Genomic DNA, 13,464 nt, shown 5'->3' on the forward strand with positions numbered 1-13,464 from the left:
AGAAGTTATACGATGCATAAAACTTTATGATGCTTAGTTACTGTTTACATGAATAGCGCAATAATCACTTATACAACCTCCACATTTGTTGAGCATCTGCTATGTGTTAGATGCTGCACTAAGAAATGACTTACAGCCCTAGCTGGTTTGGCTCAGTGGATAGAGCATCAGCCTGGGGACTGAAGGATCCCGAGTTCGATTCCAGTCAAGGGCACATGCCCGGGTTGTGGGCTTGATCCCCAGTAGGGGGTGTGCAGGAGGCAGCCAATCAATGATTCTCTTTCATCATTGATGTTTCTATCTCTCTCTCCCTCTCCCTTCCTCTCTGAAATCAATAAAAATATATTTTTTAAAAAATAACTGACTTACAGCAACAATATACTTTTAGCATTTTATGGTAACTCCGTGCATTTTACAGAGAAGGACGATGGTTCAGAGAAGTTAGCTGATTTGTCCAAGGTTGTAAATCCAGTAAGTGGTGTTGGGTTAATCCCAAAACCTATGCTGTTAACCTCTATCACATGCCTTTTCTCAATCAAGATGGAAGAACCATTTTATTATTTTTTAGCTAAATTTATTGGGGTGACATTGGTTAATAAATTTATATAGGTTTCAAGAGTAAAATTCTATAATACATCCTCTTTATATTGCATTGTGTGTTTACCACCCAAAGTCAAATCTTCTTCCGTCACCATATATTTGACCTATGAACCATTTTAAACAGATTACATGCTAGTGGTTTTAAAGAAACACATGGCTAGCAGATTATGAATGAAAACTTGTCTGTGAATAATCACTAAATGCTTTACAGCAGTGTTGGTAAGTTCTGCCAGATCAGAGTTCCTTGGAAATAGCTATTCACCTTATCTTTCCACATTAAAGGCAGTGACACCCAGATAACAAATCCACAGAGAATGGCACTTCTTTCAGCTAAGTCAGCTTGAGTGCAGACAGAAACTGTGGGATAGACTGTGCTGGGTGCACCAGAGGAGTGGCAGGAGTGGCAGTAGGGGTTGGTTCTGATGCCAGCCTCTCGCCAGGAGATCAGGACTGAGCTCAGGAGAAGAGTGCCAGCCTCAGTCTCATGTTTTAAGGTCATTGGGGACAGAGGGAGGCTTCATCCAAATTATGTTACAAGTTGCATCTACATTACACAGGTATGTATCTTAAAGCATCAGGTCAGACCAGGAAGTGAAAGATGAGAGAGAATAATGGCCTTGACAGCTTAGAAAAGGAGTCTCTTGTCTCTTGAGAATTTGCAGACTCTTTGCCACCTCTTTATTTTGAGTTCTGGTAAAGTTTCAGAGAACAAACTCTGGTGTTGGAACATATTATCTTGGCATTACCATGAGATTTTAAAATGTAAATGCCTTGAACCTCAAAATACTCCTAGACCATTTAATACATGCATTATCTTGGTTAATTTTCCAGTGAGAATATTGATAAACTCATTGAGTCTCCATATTGTGTTTTGTCCAAGACAAGCTTTGCTTCCCAGTGAGTATTGAGGCTGTTACATTTTGGGACAATGTCACTTACTTTCCCTTAGCTTATCAGTAAAGTGGGAGTTATTTTAACCCCATGCAAGTGTACTTTATAGATGAGGAATCTACCAACAAGACACAGAACAAAATTCAAGAAGGACAAGGAAAGCACATCAGGATTATAAAGAGAAAGAAATGACTCTTATCAGAGGAAGAAGGTTTAGTTTCAAAAATTATATATTAATTTGAAAGATGTCTATGAGCAAAAAAAAAAAGAAAAAGAAAAAAAGAAAAAAAAGAGGGAAATACTGAAAGAGGCCAACTTATAAATTTTATAATAAATCAGCTATAACTGGTTAAATCACTTACTAGGAAAGTGATTAGCAGGAAATCTGGGGTTAGAATCTAAGCCTCCTCGTTTTCAGTAAACTTATTAATTCATTCATCTAAAAATGTTGACAGACACCATGTCTGCTAGGTGCAGAAGAAATAGTGGTGAGCCAGGCAGACATGGCTCCTGCTTTTATGGAGTTGATCGTTTGTTAAAGGACATGATAATTAAACAAGGCAACAGTGAGTGATACGGACCATGAAAGGTTCTGTAAGGCCCTGTAACAAAGGCGAGAGACTTAGTCTGGGGGAGCAGGGCAGCTTCTCAGAGGAAATGCTATTCAGTTTGGGATCACAGACACATTCAACTTTGCCACTAGCTCTAACCACACTGAACTGACAGAAAATTTTCAACATTAAGTCACAAGAGTTTGAGAAGCTGCAAGGATATTACCTTCCCAATAAATTCACATGCCCTAAGAGATGCAGAAGTATTACTGGCCTCCCAGGGTAGCATTCTCAGCTTCCTGCCAGAATAGATGCTCTTCAGCAACGAAACCTGTTTCACAAAGACACATTGCACAAACCTGTTTTGCTACTTCTAAGCTGACATCCCAGAGGAACGCATGATAGCTGAGAGCTTCCTCCCGAAGGCTGGATTCCACGCACACTCTGTACACACAGAAGGGCCGGCCTCACGAGCAAAGGCCATCAGGGTTTCCAGGAGGTATGTATGTCTCAGCCCAGAGCGACGCCAAAGGACACCATGTGCTTAGAGAGGAGAGTGATGAATACATACCCTGAAGCACTGGATGTGAAAATAGAGATTGAGGGTCTCAATGATCATCGCAGCTCCTTTCCCCAAAGGAAGCCCACAGGATGAGCACAGCTTCTTCCCACTGATAGACCTAGGTCAAAACCGTGCATAATAATCAAACCTCCCATTCAGAATAGTTGGTTACATACACAAATATGTAGCCTCTTGCAAAAAAAAAATGAAAACATGGATTTAAAAAATGTTTATCTCATGAGTGAAATGACAATTACTGAACTGATAATGAGCAGCAATGAAGCATTAGATATAATTGGCAAACAAGTGCTAGACTAAATACAATGGGCCTCCATTGTGGTAGAGAATCTGGCGTGCATGTATATATGCATGTGTACGCGTGTGTTTTAGTTAACTGATACAAGAAATGTGTGTTTTTTATTCAACCACAATGATCAAATGCCTTGAAATGATTCCATGTATTCATCACATGTTTATATAAGCCCTAAAAGATCATCAAATTTAGCTTTACTAAGATTTCAATGTTGCTTTAAAATTTTCTATAATTGATTCATTGGCCCACGAGGGCATTTCTTTTACCTATTAAGAAAAGAAATCTTTTTTTTTTGTATAAAAATAGAGAGGCAATTGTGATACAGCGCCACAGGCCACAGGCCAATATGGGATCAGATCCTGCTTTGTCCCTAGGTTCTGGGATCTGGTGTAAAGAACTCACTTTGGGTTTCTCTTTCACCTTCAAAACGAGAGGGTTGGACTAGATGATCTCTACTGCTCCTTCCAGTGTAAACTCCGTGACTATAACCTGGGCACTCGACATCCTCTCGGAGTTGTAAGCCCCTTGAGGGCATGGGCTGCCTGGACCCCATCTCTGTACCCCCCAGCCCATCAGCCAGCACAGTGCCTGCCAGTGGATAAGAATCAAACCCAGCAGACCAACACCAGGTGAGGAATAAGCTGGCTGTCTCCTGGGGCGGCTTGCCCACCGCTAAGATCAGCTGGCCACGGTGCCTATCGTCTGGAAAGTGCTTGGAATTACACAAGAAGTTTGAAAATGTGCAATACCATTCAGCAGCCATGAGGGTACAGAGGGACAGCAAAAACAGAAAGGAGGAAAACAGAAAAGAGGAAGAGTTGCCCTAAGCAAACCCTATTTGTTAAGATTTCCCTCTACCCAGTAGCTAAATGAAATGTCTAAATCAAAGAAATCTTGGAGTACTCCTCAGTAATTGGTCTCTCCAGTGAGTGGGAACTCGGGCAGCTTTTAAGAATATCATGGGGCCCAATTAACATCCATCCTTAGACAGCCTGAGTAGGGGGAGGAAGGATGCAGTTTCGCGGCTCGGCCCTGCCTGGTTCTCTGGGAGAGCCATCAGCCTAGAAGGACCGAGCCATCTTGGAGGGGAAGGCGCCAACTGAGGAGCCCGGCAACTGTCTGTTGGATTTTATTATTAGATTGCAATTTCCACAGAATATCATTAAAGGCCTGTGGCCACAGCCGTGCCAACGTCACGCACTTGGCTTTCTCCCTCCTCTTGCCTGTGTGTGTGTGCTGAAAGAGATTTGATGGACAAACTTCTCAAAATCATTTGGCAAGCATGAATTTGGTGCAAATTATGCTTGGCAGGCTCTAGTCAAAACAAAGCCGCCTCCGAAAGGCTTGCTGACCTCTTGTGCCGGTTTGGTGACTGGCCAGGAGGGGTGGGAGGACAGGGGGACAAGTGTCCCACCTGGAAGTTCTCTCGAGGGCTTTTCCTGTAACATGGTAAAGGAGCCAAAAATTATGACAAGGAAAGAGAAGCCTAACCCTTTAAGAGAAGACATTTTAGTAAGGAAATAAAATACTTCCCTGATATCCAAGGAAAAGACCACAGAGTGTCCTAGAGGTAATTATTTCTAAAGAACAAAAACAGTAAATTCGTCTGGCAAAGTTTATACATGCAATGGCTGTATAGTTCAGACCAGGCTGGCGCTGTTGAATGGAAAAGCCAGAATAGTTTTCCATCTTTATTTTTGCCAAGTTCTTTGCTTAGTTAAAATTGCACACTGCGTTAGATATAAAAATCATAGATGGGGGGGGAGGGGCAAGGTGAGTAGGGATTTAGGGAAAAGCGTGTGCAGAGAACCCAGAAATAAAGGGCAGAACTTCAAGGAGTTATTTTCCAGTGGGGTAGCTCCCACCCCTATCAATACATTCATTTTGAGGACGTGATGAGGGGCGGTGTTCACAACATTTAATAACGGCTATGTCATAGGCATCTACAGAGCACAACGGTCCCCAGCCAGATGCTACCAGAATGGCCTCACAGGGGCGGTTGGTTGCACAGCCCTGCCTGTGGTTAGCTGTCAGTTCTGGGCTCTTGCTTATAGAAGTTCATTTCACTTGTAAAGAAAGGGACAGGACACGGAAAAAGTAATGAGGACAAGAGAAATGCCAGCACAGGCGTGAACAGAGCACGAGTCCTCTGTCTTCTAACTGGTTTTGGAATAACTCCCCGAGCCCACTGCCCACCCACACCTCCTCCTCAGGCAGAGCTCGTTTCCTCCAAAATGTCACGTTTTCAGGTAATACCCTACAGCAGGGGTGGGCAAACTTTTTGACTCGAGGGCCACAATGGGTTCTTAAACTGGACCGGAGGGCCGGAACAAAAGCATGGATGGAGTGTTTGTGTGAACTAATATAAATTCAAAGTAAAGGAGAGGAGGGGAGAGCAAGAGAACCCTCTGCTCTTTCGGCTCCGCGGGCCGGATAGAATAGCCGAACGGGCCAGATCCGGCCCGCGGGCCATAGTTTGCCCACGGCTGCCCTAGAGGATAAGTACCAGTGCCTAAAAAACGGTCGGAAATCACTGCAATAATCAATAACAATCATGATTACTTCTGTGTGATTTCAGTGTCTATTTATTCCGAGTGTCATCTAGGCACATAGAAACAAAATTGGGGTAGACATAAGAGAAAAGGGGGGAATGGTGCAAACAGCATTTTTAAAATGTAACAGAAAAATAAGGTCACAAGTTGAACTTATAAAACAAGTCATCCTCATCCTCATCACCGTCTTGTCATTGTCTACCACCAGCTATACTACGTAGTACTTATTATTCGTCAGGTACAAAACCTCACAGGTAGGTAGCATTATTATTGCCATTTTATACGTGAAGAAACTGAAGCAGAGAAAGATTAATCAACTTGCTCAAAGCCCTACACAGGCAAGTGGCAGAGTCAAAATCTGAATCCAGGTGGGCTGGCTCCAGGTAGAGAGACTCGCTAAAGTATAATGAATGTTGTATTTTAAAAACTGATTACAAAGAACCTCTGGTTCACATATGATCTTACCATTGAACTGTGGTATAAATTTGAATTTCTCTACCACTAAAGCTGTCAAGTACTTTGAATAAGTTATTTAATTTCCTTGAGCCTCTATTTCCTCCTCTGAAAAATGGGAATAATAACTCAATTGAAGTTATTGGGAGAGCTCAGTGAGTTAATTTATGAAAAGAAGCGAAAAGCTAGGTAAACCCTTCAACGCAGTGCCTGTTATATTGAAATGTATCAAAAATATTAGAAACTATTATTGTAAAAAAATATAAATCTTACAAAATTAAAATATAGCCTAAGGTAGCTACCTAAAAGGGAGAGAATGATAATGAGAGGAAACATTTTTTCCCTTAAAAGAATATTTGTCAATAGATTTTGAGACAATTTAACTCACTTAAAGAAATTGTTAACACAACATGCCTGCAAATTCTTTTCAATGTTTAGATTTGTGGGTTAAAAGCATTACTTGGCCTCTTTCAAATTGATAAACTCAGAGCGTATAATTACTTGTCTGGGAGACTGTCCTAAATTTCCATAAACATTTGTTACCTTGTCAATGAGATTCAAGAGAGAGAAAGCACGAAAATGCTGCTAACACCTTGCTATCACACGCATTTTCATTTTCCCCTATCTTAGTCAATACATTAAAAAGAACAAGGAATTCCACATCTATCTTTGGTTACTCACTTCCGCCTTTCACTCGGTGACTCAATCTGATGGTTAATGCTGTTATCCAATTGGAGGGTTTTTGGCTTCACATCTTCTAACGTGTTCATTGGCAGGTTTGATACCTGCTGATTCCGGGATGGACCTGAGGCCAGTCAAGAACATAAACTTAGTGCTCAGTAACACCACCTTTGCTTAGTAAGCCACCTTTCTTTAAAGTGCTAATGCCTGCTGAGGTCTCAAGGTGAGTCCACGGCGAGTCTGGCACTCGGTGGTGGGAGTTTATTCACGGTGCTATAGAGCATAAGCTAGGAAGCTTGTAGCCAATAGAATTCCTATCTGTCTGGATGACAAGTGGGGCTGTCGTACAATAATTTAAACATCGGTTGGTCTTCTCCTTCCTTACCCTGAGCTAGCTGCGGGTTCACCCCACAGTGTGGGGCCCCAGCTTCTGTATCCAGCTGATCATTTGGATGGGTTCCTTTTGATACAGGGTTCTCAGAATCAGTCAAGGCCCCTTGGATAAGTCTGTTAAAATAAGTAAGTATATTTCAGAACAGAGATAAAAGCAACTGAGCTAAAATTATTGATCTTATCCTTTAGGGTATGGAAGTACCAATTTCAATATGAAAAAAACAACACACACACAAATGAGGGCTAACTAAATGCTTATTTATTCTTTTTATTTTAAACTAGGTTTAAATGCTCTGAACTGCTACTCGTTTTTATTATCCATCAATTTAACAAGCTTGAGAAACCATCATTTCTGATGTCCTTCCCACCTCCTTGCCCACCAAGCAATTCATTCTAATAATTTCAAGAGAAGTCAGAGCTAACTGCTGGACTCTCCCAGATTTTCACGAGAGGACTTATTGTAGAAATCATTTGCACCACGTGGGACTTTGGCAGTTCATGGTTATCTACATAGCCTTTTCATAGCGTCTGTGTATAAAGAAAGGAGGGATTGAAGAGATTTTAAAGAGTCCCTGGCAACAACAGAGACTGTTTGGAGAACTATAAAAAAGTCACATAAAATGCTTATCAGTGGTGCTCAAAAATTCCTGATGGGTGGCTTTCATTTCATAAAACTGGAAAGTCCCTTTAAACAGTGTTACCTGGAAGCAGGTGTGCTATTCCAAGGGCTCCGCAGACTCTGGACATGGGCCCCGAGCCCCTTTACCCTACACCTCACCCAGCCTTCTAACTGACGGGCATAGGAGGATTCTCAGAGCAGATCCCACCAGAAGGGCCAATAGAAACCTTCTAAAGTGTTCACTGGTGGGTTTGATACCTGCTGATTCCAACCCCAAACTGACCAGTCTTTGAAAATAACCCTTCGATAGCCATTCCTCTGCGGATGGCGTGTGTGTACGTGCAACCTGGTCCAGCATGCACACTTATCAATATCTATCTAGTATCTCAGAGCTGCAGAGGCAAACATCTGTCTCATAAAGAACGTGCTCGTGGCAGAGCCTCCTGGGTCTCTGTGGGTCCCTTCTAGGTTAGGTGTGGGGTGGAAGCAACAAACTTACCATTGCCCAAAGCTACGATCAGATTCTGCTCCCATGGGATAGACTAGAACCCATGAGTGTGTGTGTGGGGGCGTTACTCACACTCAATCAATTTGTTGGTTGTTCTTTATATTATCACACAGAGTAAACGTGGCTTCTCACAGCTCAGAGGATACTAACAGCAGAGTTCAGGTCCACAGTAAAACCACAGTGGGTGGGACCCAGCACATGTCTTCAACCTCTATCCCTCCAGACACATCAACTATCTCAGGTGAGCAATGTTTAGGTTTAGGGCTTTGAATGGACCACATGCTCCTTCTCTGATCTATACTGTCTCCTCTCATTTGAAAAAGGCTTTGCCTATTTAAAATCAGGCTATTTATATTCAATTGCATAAGGACACTGACTTCAGAGTCATTAGAATGTGTTCAAGCAATATGTAATGTATTACTGGAATGATCATTTCAAAGGCGAATATGATTTGCATCAGCAATGAGCACTCTTCCTGGGAGAGAGCAGGCAGAGCCTGGTTTTGTGCATTTAGACCGACAGCCTGAACTGAGGGGCATACCTGCCCTTTTCCTCCAGGGGACCACTTTCTCTAGGCTCAAGCAACAAGCCATTGTTGCCCCCCGGGAATGGTTTCTTCTGTCTTGTCTCTTGTTCTTCTTCATGACAGTTTTCCAGATCCATCTTATTCTAATAGGGAAAACAAGGATAATCTTAAATATAAATTAAACCCACTGGACAACACTCATCTCTGGCTATGGAATACTTGAAGCTTCCCCACCTCCCCCCCAATCACATTGCCTGCAAGTTAAGGAACAGCTGTTCAAATTAATTGAATAGTAACTGAGCTGTAACGATTTAAAATAAACATGCAATCTGGATCTTTTTCAGAAGTTATCATAGAGGGGGATAGTTTAGAAAACCTACTGTTTCAAAATCAAACAGTCACAGAACTGCTAATTTCAGGACAAATGGCTTTATAGTGCCCACCATTATTTTCTTTAATGCAGACTATAGACTATCCAGGGTCTGGTATGACTTCTGTCCACCACCTACCTTGTTTGGGGGATATGGAGGTAGACCGGCTGTTCTGGGCTCTCTCCAGCCCTTGAAGACACATGTAAACTTCATGTGGAATTTTAAGAGTGGGTTAGAAGCAACTTTGATGGAGGCTGGTGGAGAGCCTGCTGTTGGCATCTTGCTGCTGCCACCAGTGCAAAGGGACGTGTGTTATGGCAGAGAGGAATGCAAGCCTATTGAATGAACCAATGATGGGCAGAAAGAAGTTTTCCCAGCACATGGCCCATGAATTAGGACCTAACCAGCCAGTGCAGAGAGACGTTGGTAGCCAGCCTGTGGGACAGATCTGGCCTCAGCAATGACTATACTGCTCCTTGGGCAAAGGCTCTAGGATTTGGCCATGGAATGACAATACCATGGTGTATGATGGCCAGGTAGTAGCTGACATGAACCTAGGGAAATAGCCAGTCCTGGATTTAAACTCATGGAAAACTTGGCTGTGTGGCTTTATACTTCTTTTAGGTTTATTTTAGGTTTATTTATTTCACAAACTGCTTTTAATCTATAGTCTCACCACTGTTCCACTGCCTTCAGTCACAGAGGAGGATGTTGACAGCTGGTCTGCAGAACTTGAAGAAATAGTAAATGGAACCACAGTGTCTTCAATTATTTTGCGCTCCTAAGAGGAAGAACGGGAATTAATGAAAGGGGGAAAAATCAAGTATCATATTTGTCAAGAGAAAAATTTCATTAAGGAACTTTAGAAAAAAGACATCAGAATTATATGCAAACAAGCAGGGCATTAAAAAAAGGTCTTATTTTCTAAAAGCACATAAATCAGATAATACTCTCTATGGGCAATGATTTAGAAATTAGCATTTGATTTAATAGAAAAACAAAGTCTTCACAAATTAATTAGTTGGTGAGATTCAAGAAGCCTTATTAGAAATGCTGTAGGGATTGGATTATGTACAAAAATTATTATTGAAGATAAAATTCACTATATTATTAATCATAAACAAATTTTAGATAATATAGATAAAATGTAGCTCCCTTTAAATTATCTAATGTGGTCTGGTTTGTTCATCTAAAAAATATGAAACCTACAAAACCAAATATTCCTCCCCACCATTCCCTAGCACTGCACTCAGCCTATGGTACTAAATCTCTTCAGTACCATAGAGTGAGTGCAGTGGTAAGACTCATTTGGCCTTGATATCAAAGTTATCCTCATAAAATTAATTCACCACCAAACAATGCTTGCTCAAACAAACACACTAACAAAGAAATTGATATCAATGTCCTCTCTCTAAGATAAACCAAGAATCTGACTCTCTGACTAGAGATCAGCTATAACTATACTGTCACCCTTGACCATGACTCAGCACACCCGATCACAAACTGAATTTGGAGGAATTGTGGTCTTTTAGTGCCTACAGGGTATGACCCTTTTAAAGAGGTTGATGGGCTCTGCTATGGGTGAAGATAATCAGCCACAGCCACATGTACACACAAACCACAGACACAAAAGCATTGATAGTCGTTGAGAAACTAGGACCACAAGGTCCAATTCCTTCTTGGGAATGTCCTACCTCCTCATAGTATCTGCGTTCTTCCTCTTCCACCTCCTTTTGGGCCTTTTCCCACTCTTCTTTCAGCTTGTCCTGCTCTTTCTGGTATCGCTCCTGTTACAGAATTTCCAGAGACTGTTCTGAACCGACCATTGCACGCATCATTGGGACATCCCCCCTCAAAGCCAACATGTTGAGAGACCATCTTCTTGTAACATTCTGAATCTAACCCGATCATGCAGCACAAGGGGAATAGCGTTGTGTGGTACTCAAACATGTTAGGAGCCTAAACCCCAGGGAGAACAGCACAGGGTGGGGGCAAAAGTAGGTTTACAGTTGTCCCTCTGGAAAATAATACAGTAATTAATAAATAATAATGCAAGTTTAAAACTGTTTTGTGTTCTCACAACTGTAAATCTACTTTTGCCCCATTGTGTATTTTCTGCTGTTTTGTAGAACTGTTTTTCAGATATACGAATAGGCACTTGCTTACAAAAGAGAAAAGATGAAAAGATTCAAAGATTCTAAACTCTTTCTTCACTCGAGTTTTGTCCTAGGAGGTTAGCTAAACCACTAGTTTTGCCATTCTGCTAATAGAAATATGTTTGCTGCTGGGAGAGTTTAATAAAGGGTAAAAAAAACGAACCCTGCAGAAAGGTCCAAAGTGGATAAGATGGTAATTAGTTGAGTAGCCAAATTACTCTTTGTTTGAAGCCATTGTACCCAAATGCAATGTCCCTAGCTTTAAGAAACTTCTGAATTAAGAGTAGCTTTTAAACAGCCCACTAGAAGGCTTCAGTATCAGAACTGCCATTTCTTGTTTCCAGAAATAATAGAACACTAGTCACCACTTCTGGGGGAAAAGAATAACATACTCTGAATAAGAACAGCTTTGAAAATGTGACCAGAGTTCCTGACCGCTGACTGGAAGAAATGAATAAACGGCGATGAAAATTAATGCCTAAAATGAGAACTGACACCCCTGGGTGCTTGGGAATGGCACCCCTGACGTGACGGAGACAAAGGAATCAGCCAAGTGTACGACATAACAGTCAAATGCTTTAGGCTAATTATTGCCAAACCTCTCTCTGAGGCTCAGACAAGTCTGGGCTCCTATCCTCCTGGGGAGGTGCTGGGATCTCCTCCAGGTCTGACCTGTTGTGTCGCTATCTTAAGAGTGGAAGGGCTGTATTGGAATTGCTAGAGCCTGGTGTTCATGTGAATGCTCCGGCAAAGCCATGTTTGGTCAACCCCTGGCGGGCTTTTCCTTCCAGGTAAACATGTTACAAATACCTAACATTGTAAAACCTAACATTGTAAAGTTTTAGACAGGAACTTCAGGGGCTTTTCAAATAGAGAAAACAGGCCTCAAAACTTCACAAAAGCTGAAAGACAAGTGAAGCATTTTAGGTTCATGGGTTCTAGAAGCTCACATCACGTGCTCCCCTCCCCAAGAGGATGCACTGATACCTGTAATGCGGGGCGTGAAAGACGTACGTCTGCCGTCCCCCTGTTTCCCCACAAACACTTTCCCCAAAGCCCACAGCCCACCATGCACCACACTGGGTAACAATTCGGTGGGGCAGGAAGGAGACATACACCTGCATCTGTAACCATGGTCCCCTTCCAGAGTGTAACAGACAGGGTGCCACGTGGCAAGCGCACTTGCCTGCCGTCTGTACTCTGTGGAAGCTCTGACTCTGGGCTGTGCACCTCTCAGCTGGAAAATGGGCCCCAGTTTCTGAGAGAACAGCAGATGGCTGGCGCTGGTCTGGCCTCTCTCTTCCAAAGGACCCAAAAGTTCCAATGTGACTTTGCTGAATTCAGTTCTTACTAACATTTTGATATTGGAGATTTATCTCTATGCAATTTTGAAAAGGATAAAATAACTGGCAGACCTAAAGCTACACTACAGTTAGCTGTCTAAACGGATTCTGCTCCTGCCCCCTGGGAAGTAAGCCAAAGGGATTAGCGCAAAAATATTTTTTAAAGAAGTAAAATAAAGTTGCATTAAGTATTGCTTTCTACACAGCAGCAGAAAGCCATAAAAATTAATGAGATTTAAAATTCTTTTTATTTATGATTTTTTTTTTTTTTTTGTAAAATCAGTGCTATTGGGGGTATCATGGAAAGAACATGAGTTTTAAAGTCATCCAGACTTGGAATTGAAACCAAGTTCAACCCTTGTTAGTTGCGTGACCTTGTGCTATTAATTTAACTTCTTTGAGTCTTAGTTTCTTCAATTGCAAATGGGGGCTGATGAGATATCCTCTGAAGAGTTTTATGAAAACTAAATTAGATAAACGATGTCAAACACCAACCACAGTTCCTGGCACATCTCAAGTACTCAGCAGAGGCTACTTCCTAAGGTTACTAGGTTCCTTTTCGAAGCCCTGTTACCCAACAAACGTGGCATGAGAAATGAAAGTTAGCAGCTTTTACTCGAAGATGGAGCAAATATTTCTACTTAAGAAACAAAAGCCAGGCTAAATTTTATTTCACATGGATGCTTTCGAAATGCTTTTAACAGCCCTAGGAGGTTTGGCTCAGTGGATAGAGCATCGGCCTGTGGACTGAAGGGCCCCGGCTCGATTCTGATCAAGGCATGTACTTCGACTGCAGGCCCTGGTTGGGGCACATGCGGGAGGCAAACAATCCGTGTGTCTCTCTCACATTGATGTTTCTCCCTCTCTGTCTCTCTCCCCCTCCCTTCCACTCTCTCTAAAAATCAATGGAAAAATATCCTCAGGTGAGGATTAACAACTACAAAA

At 42.0% G+C, this 13,464-nt stretch overlaps 1 protein-coding gene across 12 annotated transcripts in view; it reads right to left on the bottom strand.

Annotated features, from left to right (window-relative positions):
* LIMCH1 (LIM and calponin homology domains 1) overlaps positions 1–13,464 on the bottom strand; it is a gene marked incomplete at its 5' end in the record, with an annotated part of 329,460 nt that overhangs the window by 10,358 nt on the left and 305,638 nt on the right. For 7 of the 12 annotated variants that reach the window (XM_080656359.1, XM_080656358.1, XM_080656360.1 and 4 more), the window contains 6 exons: positions 2,614–2,722; positions 6,604–6,727; positions 6,989–7,110; positions 8,665–8,792; positions 9,697–9,801; positions 10,715–10,807. In XM_080656359.1, coding sequence (XP_080512485.1) covers positions 2,614–2,722; positions 6,604–6,727; positions 6,989–7,110; positions 8,665–8,792; positions 9,697–9,801; positions 10,715–10,807 — 681 coding nt within the window. Of the gene's footprint in view, positions 1–2,613; positions 2,723–4,269; positions 4,357–6,603; positions 6,728–6,988; positions 7,111–8,664; positions 8,793–9,696; positions 9,802–10,714; positions 10,808–13,464 lie in introns of all 12 variants that reach the window. The other 5 variants (XM_080656356.1, XM_080656355.1, XM_080656357.1 and 2 more) reach the window with 1 other exon arrangement.

The sequence above is a fragment of the Plecotus auritus genome (genome assembly GCF_963455305.1).
Source record: "Plecotus auritus genome assembly, chromosome: 1".
Classification (NCBI taxonomy): Eukaryota; Metazoa; Chordata; class Mammalia; order Chiroptera; family Vespertilionidae; genus Plecotus; species Plecotus auritus.